The following is a 27,014-nucleotide window of genomic DNA, read 5'->3' on the forward strand; positions in this document are numbered from 1 at the left end:
ACGGAGAGAGTGAAGAAAAAGGTGGATGAGAAGAGAGAAAAGGCAGAGAGGGCAGATGAAACAGATATTTTGAGGAGAAGAAAAATGGAGTGTCATGTAGATGGGAAAAGAGGGATGAGAGGCCAGGGAGAGTAGGAGGATTGTGTTCTGTTTTGTAGTCATGGTCTACTTCTGCACACGGTCTCTCTGATAGCTGTTCTTATGCATCTCTCCTCCTGGTTTGTGTTTCTGCTGTTCTGATTCGCTGCTGAAGAGCCTATGGGCCAGAGTCTTGGACCCAGATCAAGTCCACTCTTTAATAATAATTGAATCAAAAACACTTTCAACAGAGATCCTTCCAATCATTCACTAAGTGGACGAGACTAGAATAGAAATAGGCTTGTTGGTGGAAGGAGGGGGAGGGGTAACAGTGTAGGCATTCATATACTGAACATCTCCCTTTATGACCCCTGACTACCCCCACACCCATACCCAGAGGACTCATTATCACTGGGGATGTCCTGATCCATACAGACACTCATATGAGAGCTGTCTGAGGGCATTACTCTACACACACACACACACACACACATACACACACACTCTGCATCCTATATTGTAAACAGGAGGCAGAAAGGCTGTTAGGATACACAGGGAGTGTGCAACCAAACACACACATCAACATTATGTGGACAAACAGACAAACTCTTCACAAGCCCTCCAAACACACACTGATACATGCTCCCTGACATGTGACAAATCTCATATTGAGTGGGAAAGCATATTAAACTGCTAAAAGTATTTTCGGACTCAATTATTCAAATGCATGACTCCAGACTGACCTCAAATGATTCGCTAAGGCCGCAGAAAAACATAATCATCAGAAAGTCAAATATATTTTGTCAAGACCCAAAAGGCACTAGGAAATTCAAATATTACTACAGGCACTACCTCCACATGACATGCTCCTACAAACTGGTGCTCAGTGTCAGATGAGCAAGGATATACATTCATCTGTAAACTAATTTCTATTCATGGACTGCAGCTTGGAAACCAAGCCAACAGAAATTGTTTACCTGCTAGTGTAATTCTTCATGAAATATTTAACATTGTAGACTGTACTGTGGGAATACATTTCTATCACAAAATTGCTAAACCTAGAAAATGTCAAGACAATTTATATGAAATTGGCAAAGATATTGACTACACCTCCACAAACCTAGAATCCCCCACAGAGAATTTTGGTCATTTGGGTGTCTAGTGTTGTCATTATTCAGCAGCTGCAAAAAGACCACAGCAATGGAATTACACAGGCTGCACTCACATTTCTGAACTGTCTGCCACTCCCGATGACGATGAGCTTTGTCATGTTGGTCCCGCTTGACTTGTCTTGCTAACTGGCTCACACATATAACCATGTATGTTCCACATGGATGGACAGAAGACAGGCTGGGTGGCAGAGACACTCTCAGTTACAGTACATGGTAGTTCCACTGCAACAGCCAGCAGCTACCGCTAGTCAACTCAACTACATCCCTCTTAACAGTGTGTGTGTGTGTGTGTTAGAGAGTGTTTCAATTAACCAGTGTCAGCGTGAACAGCATCCCATAGTACTAATGTTTTACGCTTAGTCAAAGAGGATGTACACCGATTAACAAATGTTACGGACAAGCTGTAAACACACTCAAGAAGGGTGTGTGATCCATTGGCAGGTTTGTCTTCCTGTGCTTATGTTTAGTTATTATTGTTGCATTTGTGTTTATGTTTAGCTTCTATTGTTGATGTATTTTGTGTCTATTTAGTTATTATTGATAGCAGCCATTGTAAATAATAATTTGTTCTTAATGACTTCCCTGATGAAATGAATGTGAAATAAAAAATAAGGTTTGGGGTAAATAAGGTTTGGGGTAAATACAGTCAGCTACACACACGCATACACAAACACACACGAGGGAACTAGCGGCAGGCCTGACAAGAGGTTGGGAGTTCCAATTCCAGGGTTTTGAAGGGCTCCAAGTCAAAACAATGAAAGGGGCTGTCATTGTGCTCTGGTCAACAGATGCAGTGGGTGCCAACCTGGTGTCTGGCGGAGGGAGGGGGAAAAACTAAGAAAGCATGAGAAATGAAGAACGAGAGAGTGAGAGCGAGTGAGGAGTGGAAAGTGAGTGTGCGAGAGAGAAAATACACTAATGTGTGCCTGGGTGGTGGGAAAGGTGTTCTAACAGGTGTCTGGGTATCCTACGTCACGCCACGATACTTAATCCTTGTAATGCCTCTGCCAGTTCTTGTTCATGAACAGACTAAAGTGGACTCCAGACTCTTTCCCATGCCCCGCACAGACCAGAGAGCATTTGGAGTAGAACGACTGCAGCTCAGTCTAGACAATCACTCAAATGAGGTTTGGAACAACTTAGAATACTTCCAAACCCATCTGAAGCAAACATTTAAGCAACAAAACATAATGAACAAGATATAATTGGGAAATTGTATTTCTTTTCTTCAAAAACATTGATATACGTACATCCTGGCAAATATTGCAATTAAGTCTGTTTGACATGAGAGGAAGTGGCGAGGAAGTTACAGGAGGTTACAAGTCCTCTCTTGCATCTAGTAGAGCAGTTTTGAGGTACGCCATCTTCTGCTCCACTCGCCTGCATTTCAATTCATTTCACTAACCCAAATCCAACTTTCACTAGAGTGAAAAGGCAAAAACATTATGTTTCATACTTACATGACTCATTGTTTGGTATAAAATCAATATTTAACAAAATATTGTACACATGCAGGCCTTTAGAGTATCTATAAACAAAATGATCACTCAAGTGACTGAATAACATGTAAATTAATCTTCATTACATAATATTGAAAGAACGTGCAAAGATCATGTCATTGAGACATAGGTTAGTAACAGTTCTTAAACCATTTAACTAAAGGACACTCACAATCAAAGAGCAAATAACGACACCACTTGTATTACAGTATGTCTGTACTGGAGCAAAAATAAACAAACAAAAATTTTATATATAAAAAAGAAAAAAAAGTGTAGTGATATCAGAAACGAGCTGCAAAAATAGGCAGCATCAGTAACGTTTTTTATAATGACCCGCTCTCAAGTTAAAAGACTAAATAAATAAAATCTGAAAATGTATTCTAGGTTGTGCTTTCACATTCTCACCATAATCAAAGACAAAGTTCCTGATGATCCAACCCTACATTCTCATATCTGTTCAATTCAGTATGGCTTAAAGGTCCCCTATTATGCTTCTTTTCAACAAGTTAATACAGGTCTCTGGGGTCCCCGAAACACATCTTTGACTATTTTTGCTGCAAGTACACTCAGATTCAGCATTCTATTTCAGTACTGCTCTGGACGGGCGGTTTCTGTAGCCTACCCCCCGTTCCATCCATGCCTCCAGAAGTTCAACCAATACAAATGCAGCAGGACGTTTGTGAATGGTTAGTTTGCAATTTAAAAAAAAACACACAAAAAAACACCTTTTTGTCAAATGTTGGCTTGTTTCACGTTTTCTGAATTTGGCAGCCCACAAAAAAACTGACTGGGTTGTCTTATTTCAGTTTGTGTATTAGTAGGCCCACCAGAGACCCAAATAAATGTGCATGAGCACTGAAAAGTGAGTTTTTCATAATAAGGGACCTTTAAAAAAACTGCAACACAAACACGGTATCGAAGCTTAGTCTTTGATAATGGCTATATATACAAAGCTAATAGGCAGCTAGGCCAGCAGGCTGACTACCTGGAAGGCACCGTCGATGGCTAGATGCAGGAAAGGTCCAGCTTTGGTCTGAAATGTTAGAAACAGGACCAATGAAGTGTAAAAGCTAAGGTGGACCTTGACTGTCAGTGGTAAGAGAAGACAGCTTCTTCACTGTCCCCTCTCTGGTCACTGCAGTGATGGGTCGATGAGTGTCTGACCCAATAACCTGTCCTCTTCTGCAGTTCTGAGCGTTTGGGCAGGTGTGGTGGCCGGAAGAGCGTGTTGTGGTTAGAGAGGCGACGCTCCATCACGCATACACACACACTTCTGAGGCTGCAGTGATGACTCAGAGCTCATCGTGGTTCTTGGTCAGATCTTCTCCATAGTTAGTGGCCTGACTGCCCACAAACATGTTCCAGTTCTCCAGGATCTCCTCCTTAGTCAGCAACTGGTCCTGGGGGACAGAGAGATGCACAGACTCTCTGAGGCAACTCCAACCTCCTCTTAAAAACATCTTGTACTTTACTAGGGCTAACCTAACAGTATACATACCACCCCTAGTGGAGGAGATTAACCTCCTCAATCAGCAGAGAGACGCTAGCAGCTACCGTAGCGGCGGCAGTACCTTGTCCTGGTCAGACTCGTACACCAGGTGTCTGGCCTCGGCCTGGGCGTGGTCGTAGTCCTGGGGGAGGATCCAGTGGCGAATCTCCTCCACGTCCATCTTGCCATCCTTGTTCAGGTCCCGGAAGTCGGAAAACTGGTCGCGCTCTGTCCTCACCCAGTCTGGCTCTGGGCCGCCCTCCTCATGGGTAAACATGTCCGCTGGAACCACAACAGAAACGCAAGATCGCTTTACGGGTGACTGACATACCACGCCGACATTTTCTTTATTCAATAGATCAGAATGAAGGATTAGAACCATGGAATCAGCAGCCGAATTCCTCTTATAGTGGGCCTTCCCGAGCGGGCTGGCGTCACAAGCAGTCACACAGAGCTCTTACAGAGCCACCAACAAGCATGACTTTGATTCCATAAGGGCACCGGAGAACATGTGGTTACGTCCACTGTTGGGAACGGTTCCACTGGGTTTGGGCACAAAACCCAATAATGAACCCAAACGAAATGTTGAAAACCAGAAGAACAGAACATAAGGGTAATAAAGATCAGAGTTTCTGCCAGAAAACATGTCTGGCCCAACATCAGCCTCTTTGTGCACATGTGGAAATTTGCTTTTTTTGTGCCCTAGCAAAAACAAAACGTGTCATTTGGGCAGATCTAGCCTACTTCACACCACTTGGAAAGTGAGCATTTAGTGTGAGCGAGACAGAAGAGTGCACACTGGTTACAGAGGTTGTTAGCATCTCACATTGAAACCCTGAAGATATAATTGTGCAGGTTTAAGTGTCATGCAAGAAAATGAACTGTCTATAAAATATAGCATAACATAAGTATAAAACCCCATAAAACAAGAAAGTGTGGATTCCTACAGGCGGTGACTGCTACTGAAGAGAGCCGTTCTCCTACAGCAGCAGGTCACATTCAAAGCTCACCGATATACTCGTCCTCATCCACGTGTCCGTCTCCATTCTTGTCAATGTCCTCCAGGGTTTCCTGCACGCAAACAGAGGTAATGATGTCATAAAAGGGGGACGAGGGCCCAAGGCAGTGGGATTCTAACTGATGGCAGTAACAGAAAAACACACAGCCCCGGGAAGAACGAGTGGAGTGACGAGGGTCTGCTTACGAGTGGGCTGGCGGTGAGACACTACGATTACACACACAGTTGATGTTAGCCTAGACGCTTTTTTAGAGGAGCCATTCTTAAAAGAATCGTTTTCAGTTTTCACTGATGGAGCATATGGCTCCCTAAACAAAGCTTCCTGATGATTATTAATGTGTGTTAAATCACTAAACCCTGACCCTACACTAATAATAAAAGGGTTTTTATTAAGTTATACAGATCCTCTTGACTTCGTTCTCATTCGTCAACGTTGCACAGGTCATTGAGGCCCCCTCGTTTGGCATTTCATGCACATCAGCAGCATGACAGCTCCCATGAGGCACACTACACACAAGCACGCACGCGCACACACACACACCTCCAGATACAGACTCGGTCTGCCTGCCTGCTCGAAAAAGGTCCCATGTCCTCTCTGAACCCTGCTGAAAGTTTAATGACCACTTAACCTCTCAAGTCAAGTGGATGACTAATAATAAACAAGAGCATGTGTTCATTAAAAATATACAACATCATAAACATAGACCACTCTATAGGATGGCTGGTCAGAACAGAGCTCCCACCTGTAGAGGTTCCCCTGGGTGTGTGTGTGTGTGTGTGTGTGTGTGTGTGTGTTATACATTGTACTAGGCACGTCATATAAAGCTGTAGCCACATAAGGGAAGTTATCAAGTTTTTCTGTTTATTTTTCTGCTTTCCTGTGACTGTGCTCCACATATGGTTTAATCACTGCAATCAATGACGGCAGCGCTGCACAAGCAGGAATCATTCAGATATGTTTGGTAACATTTCAAAAGTTAACTATTAATAATTAACTCTGTAAAATGGCTATTACAACTTTTATGAACATCAAGGCTTAGTGCATTACTTCTCATGTTTGCCACTTGACTGTGTTCTGCGGAGCCAAATTTATATTTAAACTTCGAGCCTTAAGTGGAATGGGTGGATCGTCCCACAAGACGTGTTCCAAAAAAATACAAAAAAATATAACATGAAAGTGATGTCTGACGCATATGCAGTGCATATCCTAGTGGGTAATCACCCCAGCATATTTAATGGAAAACCTTAGTGGTTCCAAAACTTGGAGAATCTTTCTAAGGGTCAAGACATGCCATCAAACTAGCAGGAATTTGCAATACAGCCTCAAGTGCCCATTTAGGGCACTTTTAGGGCAAATTTAGGGCCCATTTAGGCCACATTTAGGCCCAAATCCACAAAGAATTGATTGCTCCCGCTAAAGGCTCCATATTTTGCAGAGCAATTGCAACGGCCATCTGCTCCCGTTTAGCAAGATATCCACAAAATATTTAGCTTTAATGATATGCCCGGGCAAACACGCCCACAAATTTGCCAACTGTGTGCAATTTGCGCCCATGATTGCAATTAGCCACGTACGCGTTCTTGCGCACGCCTGGCATGACGATACCGTCATCTGGCTACAATAACTGCTGCCATGATCCCTGGAAAGCCCAGGCATGTCAGCCCCTTATACAGTATGTGTTCAGGCCCGGCCATACAAGGGGGCTTGGTCAGGCTTAGCCCCCTCAGTTTTAATTTCAGCTCCCTTAGTTTACTGTAAGTTTAATATAACGTTACACTAACGTTATAGAAAAATAGCAAAAACAACAAAAATATTGGCCGAGAGATAGGCATCATCGAGATGGCAGTAATGAATTACTTTCTTTGTAGTTTTACCCCATTAAATATTTGAAGCTTGTTATCTGATCTGTCAAGATATGTTTTTATTAGATTTGAACCTCTCAGTACCCTGTAGACCGGATGTGATTAAAACGCGGTAAAAAAAATTTGTTTGAAAGGGATCTTACAAAACGATTTCGTGAAAAAGACTGGAAGGATCGTTTACTTACGAAGTTCAACAAACAAGCAACAAGGAAGCTACAACTCTACTGAGGAAAGGTAAGGCAGAATTAAGCTGGTTTATTTTTCTTGTCGTTGTATTTTGCTGGTTTGGCATGTTGGAGACAGCCTACTTTTAGGCTAATAGCATAGAGCGCTGTCCCTGGTACTAGATGGAGAGGATAGATAAAACACACATCACTTGACGGTAGTAATTGTTCTCTAGTAACAAGCTTCAACAGCCGAGCACCCAGACCGACACTAGACTGCAGTTAGCATTTCCTCATTGGCTTACCAGAACAACTATGTCCTTCATGTGGTCAAACTCCTCTGGATGGAGAAAGGAGGTGAACTCCTCTCTGTTTGCCGCCATGTCTCCATCCAGATCGGCTGTATTGAACCTCCTCTCGTCCCGAGGAAGCATCTTCTTGAAGCTGAACTGGTCAGTGGCATCTTCAAACTCCTCGGGATTGGCTGGGATGATACCACAGGGGAAAGAATGTTAGCGAAACGGGCTACACTTGAACCTCGTCCTATTGACGTTATAACACTAACATAGCATGACGTGACTCAAATCTGACGTTCTAAAACTGCCATAACATGACGTGACTCAAATCTGACGTTCTAACACTGCCAAAACATGACGTGACTCAAATCTGACGTTCTAACACTGCCATAACATGACATGACTCAAATCTGACGTTATAACACTGCCATAACATGACGTGACTCAAATATGACGTTTTAACACTGCCATAGCATGACATGATTCAAATCTGACGTTATAACACTGCCATAGCATGACGTGACTCAAATCTGACGTTATAACACTGCCATAGCATGACGTGACTCAAATCTTACCCAGGTAGTAGCCGTATGTAGCCTGCTTGTACTCATCCCAGGAGACCTTGTTGTCTTTATTGAGGTCATAGTCAGTCCACACCTTAGCCACATTCTCATAGACATAGCGTTTCTGTACCCTCTTGATCCACGCCTTGAGCTCGCTGGTGGTGATGTAGCCATCGGCGTCGCCGTCGATCCGGTCGACAATCTTACTGCAAGGAACAGAACACACATACATTCATGATAATGAAAACTATTTTAATCTAGTCAGAATTTACATTGTGTAGTTCTTCAGTAAAGCCATGTATTTCCCACGGGACTCAACAGATGCAAAGGCCAATTAGTTTAATGAGCCAACACCCCCCTCAGTCTGGTGTGATCCTTTTCAGGTGTTTTGGAAATTTACAAATACTGTCAGACACTTGGAGAAAAATAAATGTTTTTAGTGAGAGGTGGTAGGGATTAGGAAATGCACTATTCAGGGAGGGCGTTTTCTATAGGCCCAAGTCACGGGTAACGTATTTATATCTCAGTTGCCACGTTGTGATGTTACGTGGGCCCTCCCCCTCCCAGCACTTGAGGAAAGGGGATTCTGAGGGAAGAGCGCCAACAGCACAGCCTACGCCCATTTTCGCCAACGTGTGTTCTATGGTGCCAACATGTCATTTCAGCGGAGTTAGAGGTGTCACAATTTCAGCAGAAAAGTTTTGGAGATAAATACATGTTTCTATACGGGGGGAAAACCACCGAGGCAGTCACGGTGACACGTTGCATAGAGTGCTAGACACATTTAAGTATCTTAGGCCTGCTGTTAACAAGATTCTGTCAATGATTTTTTAACCAAGTTTCCCACCATCACAAAACTTCCTCTTGGATCTTTAATGCAATAGGTCTATCCATGATTAATGAGATCTACACTTGGCAATTGTGACCTGGGAATGTGTGCGAGGCTCTAGCACTCGACATGTTACGCATAATAATGAACCATATCATTGAGATCTGCTGGCATGCAAATGTCGCACAAGCACTTGGGCGACATAAGTTAAAGTTGCATGCTAGAATACACGCGATACAGCAATATGAACATGGAACTAGTTGTAACCCACAAAGCTCACATAACTTCGGACAAGTGCTACAGTAGGCTGCAATGAAACAAAGGCCAAGACAGACAACACAGAGGTAGCCGACTAGCCTGCCACACCATGTAGGCTAAAGAGGACATCGACGTGATTCGCCGCCACAGACTGATGCAGTTCTGCTAATTTTACACTTGAGCGACCATGCAGGCGAGGGGTGCAAAGGAATCTTACCCCAGCCTGTCTTTGCTCTCCTCCGGGGTGAGCTGGTCAAACGTCGTAGCCTCCTCCTTGCCGAGGAAGGCCTCGTGGTCAAACTGGTAGCTCTGGTTGTCTTCGGGGGCTGGCCTGACCAGCTCAGGTACTTGGTGGACCCGTTCTTTCCGCAGTGTTGGTTTACTGAGCACTGCACTTGTGCAGAGTAGCAGGGCACACACGTAGCCGCACACATCCATCGGTAAAATGGGAAGTGGCCAGGTCTGCTGTTTCAGAGTGTAGCCTACAACTGTGTCGGGCTATGTGTGGCAATGATACAGCAACAAATGTAGCCCAATGAATCAACAACAGCTGGCTACTTTCTTACTTCGTGGAGCGCGATAGCCTACTGTTGCCCGGAACGCACACTCAAGTCTTGCGGCAAAGTCTGCATTTAGGTACATTGCAGCCAGGTCACTTCAGAACAACTACAGCCCGCCTTCGGTCCTATTTTCGTTTCAAACATATCCGACTGGTTGCTACGGACACAACTGCGCTCAACCGAATTCGTTTTGTTCCTACCTCACGCACGGCCACTCGTATATTCCGTTTCATCCCAAGCTCGGCCTCCCTTATTGTTAGTGTCTTTGCTATAGGTCCATGGGCCTGTCTGTAACATGAGATGACTATGGACGCCACGTAGCAAGATGACACGCAAAATCACTGCTCAGCCTGCTGGTCTGGGTGCCAAAAATAGTTGAGCGCTCTCCATGTCTCACATGGCTATTCTAGTTCAATACGCCTCGGCCTTCTGATCAACAGGGAGTAGATTAGGCAACCCCAAATTCTAGATCAATATGCCTAGGACCTCTGATCAACAGGGAGTAGACGTGTGTTTGTGTGTGTGTGTGTGTGTGTGTGTGTGTGTGTACTATATGTGTGTGTGTGTGTGTGTGTGTGTACTATATGTGTGTATGTGTGTTTATCAGATGCAATTGTGTGATTGTCATTTTCAACACAAGGTATGATGACTTTTCATCCTTGAATCACATTATTTAAATATGCTTTATGATAAATGAGAGTCCATGTAGCCTACTCTGGAACAACTGGCTGACACTGTCAACTTTAATCTTGAGGCGTGGGCAGAAGACTAATTGATTTGCATATTAAGCCAGCACATATAGCACTTTGCTGCTTTGCATAAACAGTACAACCCTGTTTTTGATTTTATTAGGACCCTGGGGCTAACTAGCATTTTTATTCAATTAATGAATAGTTAATATATACAAATTAGTCTTGCCCGGTCAGTTTGAATCAGTGTGTTGCAGAGTGATGAAGAAATACATTTTCCTAGTGATACGCCATTGTTGTTAGATAATGTCTATAAGAAATTAAATTAGAGTTACATTTATTTAAGGATTGTTTATATATTATAGGCTAAATAATCTGATGATCAACCATATCCAATATTCTATTTGTAGCCATACCACTAAGCCTACCATCAAGAAAAAGACAATACAGTATATTTATATTGTATATTTATATTATATATATCTTTGAAACAGAAAACTGTGATTAGGAAGATACTATTAGTAAGACAGTCCTAGCATGGATGAACACTTCTGAACATTAGTGTGTTGGAGAAAGCAAGGGGGTGGGGGAACAGCGGCTTTCAACATGAATATTTGACAGTGGAGGGGGAGGAGGAGGAGGAGGGGTCTAGCTATAGTGGGTGATCACTGCTCAGTCTACCATGAGATTACACACACTGCAGAAGACATTTGGTTAATGTGATTAAGAAAACCCTATGCTGGAAGACAGAGGACATTAGTGTCCAGAGTCCACAGTTTTGTGGTAGCCTGTCCCTTCCCTGTGCCCCAGAGCCAGCACTTGATCTGGGTTGGGAAGGAGGAAGGGACGGACATCCAGCTAGTGGCTGTGGCTCAGGAGGTAGAGTGGGTTGACCAATGATTGTGGGGTCGATGGTTTGAATCCCGGCTCCTCCTGTCCACATGTCAAAGTGTCCTTGGGCAAGAGAATGAACCCCAAATGGCTCCCAATGAGCAGGCTAGCACCTTGCTTGGCAGCTGCCGCCAATTGGTGTGTGTGAATGGGTGAATGAAAGGTTATTATAAGGAGCTTTGGATGAAAGTGCAGTCTATTTACCATTTACCATAATATACCTATATTATAGGTATCCTGAAATACAAGAAAGAATGATGAGACAGGGGGACATAACTTGCCATTGCTGAATTCTCCAAGTTGTAATTTTTCACATCTTATTCACTATATACTCTATACACTGTTTGCATTGTCATTTTTCCATTAGTCAGTATTTAATATACTGCACATTTATTGTCTCTCCAGATTTTCCATGTCAAACCTAGAACAAACACATTTTGTCTCTGTTTCATTTTCATAGGCATGTGTGCCTCTTTCCAAATAGGTTTTGGCTATAATTGCACTGATACACTAATTAAACATAATTGCACTTATGTTTAAAATCATCCATAATGCCGCTCCTCCCCCCCTGAGAAAGTTTGTAACACTCAGCTCTGAGTTAATGACTCGAGCCACTAGGTCAACAATGCAGAGGGCGTGCAGAATCCCACAACGTAAGACTGCTTTCGGTCAATCATCCTTCATCTTTACGGCCATAAAACAGTGGAACAGCCTTCCAAAAGAACTCACAACAACAACAAGCTTTCATAGCTTCTCTCGCCTCGCAAAACAGTGGATACTCGCTCAGCAAAGCTGCACGCACCTGTAGTCGCACCTGCAGTCAAGTGTGTGTGTGTGTGTGTGTGTGTGTGTGTGTGTGTGTGTGTGTGTGTGTGTGTGTGGCACATATGTATGGGGGCTGTACCTAGGGTTTGAGAAAGGGTCTGGGGAGGTTGGGATGTGGGTATAGGAATGAGTGAAATCTGTGCTACATAACTTTTTTTTGTATTCCTTCTACAGCATGTATGTAACTTTCCTACTGTGTACTATTTGCCCCACTATTTTAAGACTGTATATTTATTTGCCCAGGGACTGCGGGTGGAAATTAGCTGTCTAGCTATAACCTTGTACAGTGCATCTCTCCCTATTCTATAGGGTAAATGTCTACAGTACCTTGTCCCTGTCTTAAAAATAAATAAAAATCATACACACAGATAGCCTACTATCAAGGACTTATGTAACCCAGTTGAATTGTAGCCTATAAACTCACTCCATAATGTCCAGCTGCATCACTCAATAACTCCACTACTTTTGGCAGTAACTAGTAATGAAATAGTTACTCTTCCAACCTTTTTATCCCTTACCTAAATTCCACAAGTAGAGTAGTGGTCAGAGCATTGAACTCCCATGCGGATCATTCTCAGAGATTACCGTCTACTTACTTCACCACCTAAAGGGAAGTGCATACAGCAGGTAATGATTTTTGTACAGAAACAGAAGTTGAACCAATTTCAGCAAAATAGCTACCGTTACAGGAATCATCAGTGTAACTGCTTTAGCCTCTGACCGCTACCATTAATGTTATGGATAGGACCTATGCCCACTCCCCCATTGCTCTCTGTAAACGCATTGTGTTGCCTCTGTGTATGAACTGCGCTCTACAAATATAGTTTGATTTGATTTATAATCTTTACAAGCATTTAGCAAAACAATACTAAGTGTTTCTCTAGTCCTCTCAGGGGCTGATTTGTGGGGTCAGTGGCGTGGACAGTGACGTGGTGGCAAGATTCCGCCCCCTCGTGTCATATTGGGTGGGGGCTGTGGACCCCTCTCTGGGCTACCCACCTGCCCCCACCGGTGAATACCATGTTTCTCTAGCCCTCTCAGGGGCTGATTTGTGGGGTCCATGGCGTGGACAGTGGCATGGTGGCAAGACTCCGCACCCTTGCGTCATATAGGGTCGGGGGCTGTGGACCCCTCTATAAACCCTTTATACATATTATTTGACCTTTCAATTCTCTTCACTTACATAAACAGACAGTGAGTGTGTGGTCTCTGAATAATAAAGAAATATAATGTATAACTAACAGAAATACTTACACAAATAAACTAAATAGCCTAACTCAAATATTCATTGAATTGCTGAAACTGAACAAGGAACAGTCTATCTAAGCCTGTTGCTGCCCACTGAACAAGGAACACAGTCTACCGAAGCCTGTTGCTGCCCTCCTGTGGCCGAAAACGGTAAATACTCTTGTGGTAGCAACATAAAACTGCAGGTTCTGGAACCACTGGCCGTGTCCGAAATGCCTGCTACCTGCTATATAGCAGGCGAGAAGTAGCATGCTACCTCAAAACAGTGCCTGCTACCTCTCGCCTGCTATTCTCGCCTGCTATATTGGCGAAAAAAACGGCGAAAAACGTAGCATAGTTCAGAGCATGCTATTCCAGATGCTACATCACTGTTCAACGAAATTTTCAGGACAGCTGTCATGGCCGACGCCGGTGACTATCAGACGGGGCAGAGCAAGTTTTTAAATGTAAGTATTGACTTAATTTGTCAATGAAAAAAATATTTTTTTCCGTCAGATATCTTAGTTATAACGACACAGAGCTACAAATGCAGTTTTGTGTATATATGTGGAGTAGAAATTAGATTTCGAGAACTCACAATGTCGTAGCTAACTAGTAGCCCTGTAGCCATGGAAACGCAACGTTACCGGCTAAGCCAGACAGTGGAGCGGTCGTGTAACAACGTAACTCACGCATTCCCGTCACCTGACTCGAGTAGCATGCTACATTTTCTCGCCTGCTATATCGTTTTCGTGGAGTAGTAGGTACTAAGTAGCATGCTACTTACGGTAAACGGTAAATGCTCTTGTGGTAGCAACAGGTTCTGGGACCACTGCCTCTTGTGGTAGCAACATAGAACTGCAGGTCAAAAACGGGACGACTACTGGACATTTGCTATTTTAGCTGCGCGGCTGGCCAGCCACGCACAAAAAGCTAATGGAGAAATATGTAGCCCTGCATAGGGTGTTAGTGAAAACACCCTGGACCATGGGCGGGGATCCTGGGGGGGTCAGGGGGGACATGTCCCCCCCCAATATTTGAGATAATTAAAATGGTCCCCCCCAATATTTAGATTGGGGTAGTGGCATTCAAATGACCATACAGCCGCGTAGGAAGATGTCCCCCCCCCAAAAAAATACTAGTAAAATTTCAATGTAAACTTCCCCCCCAAAGTTGGATACAGATCCCCGCCACTGCCCTGGACCATAGCATCACACTAGTCTTTCTACAGTACATCTGGATGGCACTCTTGTAAAGGTTAGACGAGTTAGGCCTCACCCTTGGCAGACCAAATGCAGTTGACAGAGGTAGGCACAGGCGTCTCTAAACTCTGAAAGTCGAGAAAGACAACATTGATGTGACCAAGCAACTGACAGAAAACCATCCAAACTGTCTACCCCCCCACCCCTCACCTCTCATGAACTTCCATAATTGCAATAGCTCACCACCCCAACCATTCTAGATAGATTAATAAACTTCTCATCGCTGCCGTGAAGGAGAAAAGAAACCTTTGCTCTGTTTAATGACGACTGTAAAGTGGAGGCAATCATGGGATACCTCCTGTGACATTTCCCCGTTCCCATCCGCTCCACTTATCTCAGACAAATGGTCGCGTCAGGCCGCTATCGAGATGAAGCGTTTTGCCCGAGTCATTACGTCTGTCACGGGGCCATTTCCATATTGAAAAATCTGAGACAATAAACGACGCTGGGGCTCTTAATAACTGTGAAGGAATCCTATTTGGAAAATTGCATGGAAGCAATAACCTTTTCTCCCTGTAATTAGATGACAGAGAGGTCCTAGTTTTAATTAAGTCAGCAATTTATAGTCACACAGCCATACCTCAACATGCAGATTAGTACAGGATAGATCACTGAGCAGTGTAGGTGCAATCTGAACACAGCTGATCTGGTCATTACTGTGTTAAGGCACACGGCCCAGCTAGACTCCACCAATGCTCGACTCAGGTCCGCCCTCAGTTCCTCAAATGGACCGCAAGTGTATTTTGAGTAGCCTTTGAATGGGGCCATCAACTTAGGATGAAATGTGTGTATTTAAATAGCGGCACATCTTGCATGTATGTGTGTGAGGTGTGGGTTAAGGGTGTGTGTGTGTGTTGGGGGGGCGGGGGAGTGATATTATTGTTTTATGCAGGATCTTAATTAATCTTCTTGGTCATCGTTAACCATTAACAGTTGAGGGGGCAGAACGGTTAAGACCAATGTTTTACTGCGCTGCTAATAAACATGGCAATTTACTTCCAATTTATGTCCTGACAGGTCGTAATGAAGACCATGAAACGGAGATAGACGGAGGTTTTACCCACTGGAGACCATCCATGTATTCCCTCCCCTCTGGCCTTCTCTCAGTCTAGCATTTACCATTTAGCCTGTGATTGGCATGAATTTGTCCAGTTCCAGTTAAGGAGTGTTAATTCTGTGGTCTGTAGCCTTTTGGGAATATGCCGTTTCTTCCATTACAGGGCCAATCTGAATAATCAAACATGGCATCCTTCTGACACTTCATTAGTGACATCAGACAAATGCTTGTGATCTGTGTTGCTTATTGGATGGGTTTCGCTGGTTAAGCGGGATACTGTCATCGTGGTGGAGGCCTGTGTTGAATATGCACACACGTGTTCACCCAGTAAGATGATATCTTTTCTCTCACTCTCATCACTGCTATGGACTCTCAACCATCTGCTGATGTCTGTTTTGTGTGTGTCTGATCATAGCCGTTTGCTGCTGTCTGAGACATAACACAACAGCTGACTGGGAGGGACGTCTGAGAACTTCTGATGGGCTTTGACTAGCACATTTATTGTATGTTGATTGTGCGTGTGTGTGTATGTGTTTGTACAGTATGTGTGTGTGTATGTGTGTGTTTTTGTGTCTGTTGTGTGTGTGTGTGTGTGTGTGTGTATGTGTGTGTTTTTGTGTTTGTGTGTGTGTGTGTGTTTTATAACGAGTATTTTGTGCACTTCCTCGAATCTCAACCTTCCCCTTACACACCCCAAACCCTTCATTTAGTTGGATCCCAGATTTTTGTCAAGAGGCCACTATCACTAGCCTGGCGTCGCCAGCCTATTTCACTCCGCAGATCAGTCTGGACATCCAACCGTTCTAACTGAATCCACTCAAACAGAAATTTGTTCGTGCCAATCACAACCGTTTAATTAATATGGGGCGGGTTTAATAAGATGACAGAACAGAGGCATTTTCGCTGATTGGTTGTAAGTCTATCCAATTGTGTCCAGAGGCTTTTTGATCTACGCCCGTTGGTAACGCCCCATGGGAATCGGAAAGCAGCTGTGAGTTTCCAGACCCATCGCATTTTTGCGAATTGGGTCTGGCAAAGCCAGGCTACACTATCACGCCATCAAACTCTTACCCTGCTTTGGAGAGCAACACCACAGCACAACCCTACAGGACTCTTCCCAACCTCAAACGATAAACCCACAGGCCTAATGTCAGATTAGGGCTAATTAATCACGGAGGAGAATTTCAGATTAACAAGGGGCTTGTGGTCCTTCCCTCAGCAAAGGTCACACTTCAGTGCAAGAGAGGAGATGATGTCAACCCTCTTAGGGCTTTCAACTCTCACCTCTTACTCAATACACACTCATCAATCAAACCCTGGAACACAGCTAGTCTTTAAATGCTAATGCTAAATGGATGCTAATGCTCCAGGCCCTGAATCATCCATATATCTGATATAAAATGTCCCCTACGGGCTGTGGAGCCTAGTGCTAAATGCCTGCCGTTGGCTAATCATGGTTTGCGTGCTGAAGCTAGATGCTAAATGCTGTCTCCGGGCCCTGGCTGCAGAGCTGTGGCCCTCCTGGCTTTCCTGATTTTGTGGGTCATCACTTGGGTGACATTTTCCCCAGGTCCAATGTGCCAGTCAGTAGAGAACATCCCTCACACTTCCTCTGCACTGTGGGGTCACACACACACACACACACACACACACACACACACACACACACACACATGCGTGTGCTGTCATGTCCACCCCTTCTCTTACTGCTGCAGGGCTGTTTTGTGGAACCAGACACTTCTCCAGCTAAGTGAACACTTGTCTTAGCTGCCTACAGAATCACAGCATGGCTACATGGCCCTAAACTCTCGTTAAAGCTGATGAGCAATACTGGCCTTTGAGTCTGAATGCATTGAACCAGCACAATGGGAAAATGCTAAAATAGACACTGCATGTGAAAGGTGCCGGCTATGGGTATGGTTGTTGCAGAAAACATATTAATGGATGTTGTAAGTATGTAGTGCAATAGATTCCATCCAAAAAATCACACCCAGGTGGTGAAGTAAGCAGTTCAGGTTTATGAGCAATCTCTACTGCCCTCTGCTGGTGTTCAACGGTACTGGTCTAAATCTTATGCTATGAACGGGGACACACATACGGACACGCATTCGGATGGACAGACACACATGCCACTTATAGAAACGGCTCCTTAAAAATGATGAGTGTTGTTTAAGGCTGCAGTGCATGTGCTCGTGCAGAGGTAATAATGTAATGTGTGCATGTGTAGGTGTCCTGGCACGTTTCAGCCTAAAACTGCACACTCTTCTTGGCTTCTGTGTAAACAGGCCCCCCGCACTGTCCTCTGACGCTTCTCATCCAGCAGGCACGGTGGTGCCCTGATTTTGGCTGCGGGATCGATCCCTCCCCTGGGCTGGAGGGCAGCTCCTCTCCCCTCCTCTCCCTGCAGCTGGAGCTACCGGAGCCAGATGCTCCACAGTCAAGCCGCCCTCTGCCCCCCCCCCCCTCTCTCTCATCCAGGAGGACGGTGCCCAGAGAGAGAGGGATGACAAACGCCTCTGCCTCCTCTCACTGACGGGTTTGGACCTCCTGGTTCCAGACCTGCACTGTTCCAGCCTCCAGCTCAAGATGTTAGCTTAATGGAAGGGTCTTGGCTACGGGATGGCTCCATATGCGTTAGTGTTGTGGGGAAATATGGCAAGGTTGTGTATGTACTGTGTATTCATGTGTGTGTGTGTGTGTGTGTGTGTGTGTGTGTGTGTGTGTGTGTGTGTGTGTGTGTGTGTGTGTGCACGCACATGCGTGCGTGCGTGCTTGTGTTCACCAAGCCCAAACTGCCTACATCCATCATTCCATGGTGCTCTGGCAGAGTAAGAGTCTTAGACGGCCTCACTAACACACGGCCAGTTAAATTGCCTGTTAAATTGTCACCAGTCTGCAGCAATCTTAGGTGTAGATAAAAACAGTGCACTTGAAACACATCACAGAGAGAGAGAGAGAGAGAGAGAGAGAAGGAGAGAAGGAGAGAGAGAGCATATTGAGCATAAACAGAGGCCGAAGACCGACCTAGACTTTCACACCTCGTGCCAGAGGGTGTCGCACAACCGCACACTACAGTAGAAATGAACTGAACGCAATGACTTCTCAGTATCTGGTCCTCCGTGTTCCGTTCCACCCCCCGAACTTGCTTAATAATGGAGGAAATACAGCTGACCCTCCCCAATGTGTCTGACATTTCCTTCCTTGCGACCAGATGGAAAATTAATACTCATTCTTTTAGGATTAGCATAATTTTCAGGATCATACTTTTGCTCCTTTGGCTGTTGGACTGTGGAATGTGACGAGTCCTCTTTTGTTTTTCCATCTGGAGCAAAGCTATTTCTTTGAAATGTCCCGCGGAGTGCCCTATCAGCGGCCATGCGAGACACGGCTCAGTAATGAACTTATCCCGACGCGTGCCCTAAACGATTCTTCATCAGTGCAGAAAATGGGCCGCTGTATGCGGTGGTTGTGGCTCCAAATAATTAATTCATAGAATCGGGGTAGCGTTGTCTAATGGTCAGCCAACAGGAAAGAGTCAGGACAAGTCTAGTTGAAACGTTTTATATAATTTCAAACTGTGCCACGTTGCGCACAAGAAAGACCTGTTCGTAACTCGTTGGATGATGACCTGTTCCGAAGTTTGTTGCTTTCTGATAGGACCTTAGGACCAGGGGTGTGGCGGTAAGTAAAGAAGTGGGAGCTGTCCATTCAGCACCACGCACATTATCGCACATGATTGGCAACCAATGTAGAATACAGTGTAGGCCTATAGTAGCCTAGGATATAGGCTAGTAAAATTATAAATTCCTGTTTCCTATTCCGTCAAGATGTCACTTGGGAGAATTACGTTTAGGCTAAACAACTGGTTTATTATTTTAAAGGTGGAAAACAACTGCGCAATAGACAATTGTTATGTTAAGTAGCGTATTATGTTCTGAATATTAGCAAGGTTATGTGTTGTTGTCTTTTAGCCCCATTGTCGATACTGTATAGCCTACATTTTGACAACAACAGCACGAAATAATTTATCTAAGCTCGATTGGCGAAAACCGTATGAATGGTCTAGCAGCAGCCTATTAGGCTATACTCTGTATGGAATTAGGCTTTCTGTGACGCTACCGTGGCGCTAGGGGGCACAAAAGCTCCACAAGTGGTGGCTATAGGGAAATATGTAGCTTGTACTAGAATTTCCTCTTGTAGTTTATAATATTCGCCTTTCTCCTCAAAATGTAGGCCCTACAGGATAGACAATGTTGTCTTAGGCAAATGGGAACTTATAGACTACAATTTCATATGTTTTTAGACACACCACATGCAGCCTGATCCTACTTTATTGTGAAAAATATTGAAAAGGGATGGTGTAGCAATACAGATTATGTTTTTCTGTCTTGTCTGGTTAACATTCAGCGAGTGAAAGACGCCATGGCCCACATGGCAGGTAGGCTGCAGATTTTGAGCTGCCATAACATAACAACCTACACTATGTGTGTATCGTCTTGTCTGGTTAAGATTTACAGTGCGTATTTGTTGTGGTGGGAGTGGTCGTGTTGGTGGTGGTGCGTGTATCTCTGTGTGTGTGTGTGTGTGTGTGTGTGTGTGTGTGTGTGTGTGTGTGTGTGTGTGTGTGCGTGCGTGCGTGTGTGTGTGTGTGTGTGTGTGTGTGTGTGCGCGCACGGAGGGGGTGGGCGGGGTACCCTATGGCGTGACTTCCTAGTGTCGGCGCTCCAATCGTGTTACAAATTGTGGCAGTGAAGCCCCGGCCTTGGCCCCCGAGGTCTCTGTGCATACCCCAAGCAGCGGCCCTCCAGGGCCCATGTGTGTGGGGGGTAGGTCTGGGCTGCACGTAAGTCAGTAGGATCTCAAAGCTCGCAATGGCCATTTTCTGTCAGGGGAGGAGTCTCCCACCACCAAGTCTTGATTAATTATTTAGCGTAAAAGCGACGAGGTGATTTGTTAAGAACTATGTGTCGGGGTCGAAGAGGCAGAAACGCCATTGAATGCAATGTAGGCCCTCTTCAATACGAGTCGGCTGGCAGGGGGACAATATATAGGCTATGTGTGTGTGTGTGTGGGGGGGGGGGGGGGGGGGGCGGCGGCTGGCTAAATGTCTGGTCCATCTGTTCGATTGACCAGGACAATCTGCGGTGGGGCTAACCCACGCAGTAAACTTTCTAAACGCTCCCATAAGTGCACCTGATTAGCCTAAGTGTGTGTGTGTGTTTGTTTGTTTATTTGTTCGTCCGTTTGTTCGTTACACTAGGCTATATACAACAATTAACCACGGAAACGGAGATTTAAACATGCTTTAGCCTAATCGTGTTATATTTTGGAAAAATCATCCGCGCCTGCTATGCGCACACTACAGGGGGTGTATTGGACCAACATAAAATAATTCCTGCATTAAGCTTAATATCAGGCTACATTAGGCATACCCAATGCCATTCTACTGTTATTAGCCAGATCTCCATTAGTGTAGAAAATCCTATGATCAGAATTATTCTATCTTAAGAGCCTCACAAGCGTTGATCCAGTGCCACAACTGGACTCGGTGGATCATGACGTATGTGGGACAGACTTCCAGTTGCGCCTTTCTCGATTATTTTTTGCTACGTTATAAACCTTGGTAACTTTTCCAAAACTCGTCGTTGAATATATCGAGGCAATTGAAAAGCATTAGAAGTATAATTAAAGTAGTCTGAAAGTAGGCTAAATTCCAATCAATTAATTATTAATCTTTATTAGAGCCTTGCATTATCATGCATCATATTCAGATATGTCTAGACGAGTAGGCCTATAGAGCAGATCAAATGGGCCACTACTTATATTATTAGGTATTCCCTTAAACTTCAGCAGCATGGAACTTTAGACGTCTACATTGCTAAAGGAATAGGCTATCAAATCTTGTAGCCTATAATTTTATAAAGATTATGCATAGCCTATGAAACACCATTAACATCGGCTTCATGAAGAATGATTGGTTTTCATTGTTTAGAAAATAACTGCTCATAATGGTCTGATATAAACATGTGGGTTTTCCACATAATTATGATGTTTATAGTGTCCCTTGTCAAGCCAGGGCCTGTTAGGACCCTCAGATGTTGAGCTTGTGCTCATACATCACGCTAATGCATTGTGACCTGGGCTCTTTCCTGTGACAAAGCCGTACAGCTGTCCTCAAATCAATAGATGTCAAAGAAATATGAAAATAAGCATGACACGGAACCGAATTCTCGGCCGCCACAACTCGTCCTTTACTAAACGAGAAATGTGCTTCTATTCTCAAGGCGCCGGATTAACCCATAGCCTGGTCTACGTACACAAACTTCACGTTAAGATTTCCTCCAGACCGGGATCCCTTGTATCTTAAGCCGGGGAGGTCCGTTGTGTCAAATCCAGTGTAAATCCCTAATTACTGTCCTCCATATACTGCATGGCCCTGAACCGTCTTTGATTAAAACCTTATCAGGAGAGATATTTGGCAAGACTATAACCAGATGGATTTCAACGACAACCATAAACCATCAATAAGATGTGTCCGTAATAATTGAAGTAGACTATATTAAAGTTTTGAACGAAATGGAATCATGGTGAACTGCTGGTCAAGTTTGTGTGGTTCTCATTTTATAGGCTTACAGTAAGATGGCAGTCCATATCCTATGTCGTAGCCTAAAAAATCAAATCAAATCTCTGAACAGCCTCTCTGCAGATATTCTCTTCAGATATTCTTTACACTGTCATTAATTATTTCTTTTTTCTAACGTTTGAAATGAAGAATAATGAGAAATGCACAACATATTAGGCTACATGTTATAGGGCCCATATAGGGCCCTGATTATCCAACTGAAGATGGCGGACAGGACAGGGAAACTTTGTCATTTGAAAACAGTTATAGTCTGGAGAATATCATATTACCAGGCTTCAATACACATTCAACACATTATAATATCTTACAAATGGTCTGAAAATCATTCTTTCATATTCATATCCACGACTGTGCAACTTGCAAATAACAATCAGTTAAATTATCCTCAAAATATTTACTCCAGATTAGAAATTGTCATCCAAACAGAGGGGGAGAGGAAACATTAATTATTGCTCCATTTTCCAGACGGTTTGTCGTTGTTATTGCCTGATTTGCTGTGTTATGTTTTTACACAGCCCAGTTATCTGTGTGGATTCACATCCAACGCCACTGTATCCATTTATACATATCATATCACGGAGGTCCGCGTTGAGTTTGTCACATTTAGTGTCTTTACGTTCCGTCCCCAGGTTGCCTGGAGCAAAATAGGCTATAGCCTATGTTCATCTGACGCTATATGAAGGCTATGCGTTTCATTTTAAAAATACGCGCTTTTCTGTGAATAGCTGCTCTGGTTTGCCACATCAGTGTCACTTTTCATTAATAGTTTATTTATGGTCCCTGGTCGTGTTGGCCTAATCTCTTTCTCATTTAATCCCCTTTTCTGTTTTGGAAAAAGACCATGGGCCCACATACAGTACATACAATTATATAACCGAGTGATAGGCCTTTAAGGCCAGACACACGCGCGCACGCACGCACGCACACACACACACACACACACACACACACACACACACACACACACCTTGCAAGGGAACTACTGACCCTTCTTGGTCCCTGCGGTACCGTACTGAGAGTGTAGCCTAATTACTTTTTTTGATTTCAGATCCATATCTAACGTTGCTCTGCTGCACGTGCAGCTCCCCCCTCTACTGACCTCGCGCACACTGAGACAGGGAAGTGCTGCTGAGAGCAGCGCCAAAGGGCAGGTGATGTCATTAGTGAAATTGTGTCTATTTTTTACCCACGCCCAACAGCGAAGAAATAAGCATTGGTAGCCTAAATAAAAGGTACTATGCTAGATTAGAGTTAAACAAAAGCTCGTGTAATTGCCGTCCTCCCAACGTCCCACCAAGAGACGCACTACACTTAAGCAACCATGTAACTGTGGTGTTTGGTCGCTAATTATCAGGGCGTGAATGAACGAGTGTTTGAGGACCCATGTGATGAAAGCAGTGCCGCACGCGCCATGCTCTCAGCCACAGGTGCGGAGCGGGCTGTAGGTTTCAGGCACAAAGTTGTAAATTAAGGAACGCCCAGAACGCATACAAGAATGAACATTTTTAAAGAGAATTTCAGATGCAAAACATGTCCTCTTTCATGAGATATGGTCTTAGTAGTGCCTCATTCATCACTATGCGATATATGTGTAGGCTACTTGAGAGCATGTCAGTTAAGGTTATCCTGAAACACATTTCGATAGGGGTTTAACGTCTCTCCTCACGATGCAACACTTACGGTCCAACTAAGAGCATGTATAAGCCTACAAGCAGGACTAAGCATGGAAAAGGGTAAATTGCCATCAGCTATAATGGCTCTTTAAAATATATTCAATATACACGTGTCCAAACTCCCATACTCTGACTGGCCTTATTGGGGACCCCCGTGGCAAAGTCACTATTGTTTATCAGTCAAATTAAATCAGATAGCCTAAGTTCATTAGTCAAAGTATCTGCAGATTTCAAACAGGAATATATTTGTGAATTTATATTGTCGATATTTCTCCCCCTTTGTCTTGGGTTTGTTGGATACTTTTAACAATCGCCATGTAGAGTGATCGCCTAATCTTGAAATTACCTACTACAACTGCCTTGCAATGTATAGGGAGGAGGAGACGGTCCGTTCGTTATCTATAAATCACATTTGTTGTGGATACGTGTATCTGTGGTAGAACTGAATCAAGACTAGAAGCCTTCCACAGATGCGTCATTTACCTCGCCGTGCGTAATTAACTGCGTCGCCACGTCCATTCGCGCCGGACCTCGATGTGGCTATTATTTTGAACGGTGCAATACGTTTCCATTAAACGTTATTAAAGCGCGGGGAGTGATGAGCTCTCATTTGTCTTGTCAGGACATCTGACAACCTCGTTAGCTCCCATTTTCCCCTGTCAGCTCACAGCGCGACATGGACACTGACTTCAGCCACTCCTGGCAGAACAGTGAGAAATACGCCTGTTCGGCCCTACGCAAACCGCAGCGTTATTGTTGACAGCACGAGGCATCAGAATCAATCACGGGCAAATCTGTCTGGCAGGTGTCAATCTAGCGTTTTTTTTTTTATCCAACCGCACTGTCAATCTTTAATCTAATTTCAAGGGTCAGAGAATTGGAGCATATCCCCTCGTTAGGACTTTCCATCGACTGTGCAGGCAGACTGACCAAGTGCGCCACCACAATTACAGCGCACACAGTGCCAAAGTAGGCCTCGTAGACCAGAGGTGTCACAAATGGAAATGTTATGAGTATTTGTCCGCAAATGGAGGATCTTGTTATTTGGCAAAGGAGAGGAGCGCTTAATGGCGGGGGATCTTTCCGCTCGCTGCGCTTTCAGATGCGATTGTAGATCGAAGTCAGCCTTGTCACGTTGAGCCAAAGTGAATTCCTAACATCCAGGACGTGCCTGTCTACTCCGGACAAACTGCATCCAATCACCCCGGGGGAATTCGGTTAATGTCTCGATCCAGGGCCGGGGAGCGGGGGAGAAAACAAATCAAACCCTCCACACAGAGCGTGTAGGGGCTTATTAAAACATTTCACACAAGAGAGAGAGAGAGAGAGAGAGAGAGAGAGAGAGAGAGAGAGACAGAGAGAGAGAGAGAGAGTATGAGAAATTGAGGAACATAGAGCGAGAAAGAGTAATATGAGAATGGGGAGACAGGAGAGAAAAGAAAGAAAGAAAGAAAGAAAGAAAGAAAGAAAGAAAGAAAGAAAGAAAGAAAGAAAGAAAGAAAGAAAGAAAGAAAGAGAAGGAGAGATGGAGACGCTGGGTAAGGAAAGAGAGTGAAGAGAAAGAAGGTAGGATCACTTATAGGCTAAGTCTAAGATAATGTCCACAATGAACCGGGGCTGGATATGAAGAAGACAGGATGATGGGCTCGAGACTTGTGTATTGTCAAACACATGATTAGTCAGCCATATCACAGTGTGCATGCAGACATTTTTAAAGCATGAACTTAGTCAAAATAGCCTATTGGATAACCGTAATAAACCATTGGTAAGCCATTCAATAATAGCCCAATATCATTGACATCAAAAGGCCTGGGCCTAGAATGTTGAGCAGAGATCACATCGCACATGACCCCATCAGAAAGAGTTACATGCAACCCGACTCAAGTGCAAACATCATAGCCTACCTTGCAGCCCTTGCAACCAATCCAAATGATGCTGCGCGAGGATGCCGGTTTCTATATCCATGCTTGCAGCTTTCCGGCAACATGCTCTTTCTCTTTGACTTTTTTCGCTGTGTGCAAGCGGCCCGTGACGCGTTTAGCGGCATAATGTTCTGCATGGCTAGAGAGGGGAGGTCGATCATTACAGAATTTGTTTTAAATTTGATCAGTCTGAGCGAGCAAGAGATTGGCATTCCCTGGAAATCTCCTATCCCCGCAGTAGTCTACTGAACCTGGGACTATCCAGCTCAGTTGTTGTCCAATGAGCCCTATGAGAAGGGTAGCAAAAATAAACCATATGCTAGTAAGTGTAGGCTATATTACGCATGCAACAATAAGGTAGTTTATTTTATACTGTTATTTTAGCTCTTAATTATTTACGCATCTACAGTTTGGCATGGCAATACCACTTTACATTTTAGTCTGATGTAGCGTGTGCGCGCGTGCGCGTGTGTGCGAGAGAGACAGACAGACAGATAGACAGAGGGAGAGAGACAGACAGACAGACAGACAGACTGAGAGAGAGAGAGGGGGAGAGAGACAGAGAGGGGGGAGAGAGACAGACAGACAGACAGACAGACAGACAGACAGACAGACAGACAGACAGACAGACAGACAGAGAGGGGGAGAGGGGGAGAGAGAGAGAGGGGGGGGGCTGGCGTTGTTGCTGCGTACATTTGGAAGCGTGGTGACGGTAGAGGGAAGACCGGCTGGACAGATTTGCGTTCACGCCTGATCTGGTCCTGGAGAGTGTGGCTGTGTGGGGAGGGAACGGGAGCACCTGGCTTAGCCCGCTGCATCCCGTCTCGTTTTATTGACAGCCTGATAAGCGGGGCCAAGCCGTGCGGTTTCCAGCGCGGATGTCGAGAACCCTGCTGCGTTGCACAGTTTCGTGGCTCCTTAATGGTGGTTACTCCAAATAATGGCCCAAACATAGTCAGTTGTGACCGCCCCGTGCCTGCCGGTCCCGGCCGTTTCCTGAGAGACCCGCGGTGGCGCGGTTGTCCATTTACTCACT

At 44.5% G+C, this 27,014-nt stretch overlaps 1 protein-coding gene across 1 annotated transcript; it reads right to left on the reverse strand.

Moving 5' to 3' along the window:
• Positions 1–3,542: 3,542 nt before the first annotated feature.
• rcn1 (reticulocalbin 1, EF-hand calcium binding domain) lies at positions 3,543–9,890 on the reverse strand. The gene is made up of 6 exons (XM_084437228.1): positions 9,447–9,890; positions 8,155–8,348; positions 7,589–7,767; positions 5,249–5,309; positions 4,321–4,520; positions 3,543–4,149 (listed from the first exon to the last, which is right to left on the reverse strand). The coding sequence occupies exons 1-6, from the start codon at positions 9,665–9,667 to the stop codon at positions 4,042–4,044; spliced, it is 963 nt and encodes a 320-aa protein (XP_084293354.1). The 5' UTR covers positions 9,668–9,890; the 3' UTR covers positions 3,543–4,041.
• Between the last annotated feature and the right edge of the window lie 17,124 nt (positions 9,891–27,014).

Source organism: Borostomias antarcticus, assembly GCF_949987555.1.
Source record: "Borostomias antarcticus genome assembly, chromosome: 4".
NCBI classification, from domain to species: Eukaryota; Metazoa; Chordata; class Actinopteri; order Stomiiformes; family Stomiidae; genus Borostomias; species Borostomias antarcticus.

Excerpts from the sequence above, each read along its gene's own strand:
- rcn1 (XM_084437228.1), bottom strand. The coding sequence starts at position 9,667 with ATGGATGTGTGCGGCTACGTGTGTGCCCTGCTACTCTGCACAAGTGCA. Across the intron at positions 7,768-8,154 it reads TACATACGGCTACTACCTGG|CCAATCCCGAGGAGTTTGAA; the intron begins GTAAGATTTGAG and ends GTATCATCCCAG. Across the intron at positions 4,521-5,248 it reads GGATGAGGACGAGTATATCG|CGGACATGTTTACCCATGAG; the intron begins GTGAGCTTTGAA and ends TTGTGGTTCCAG.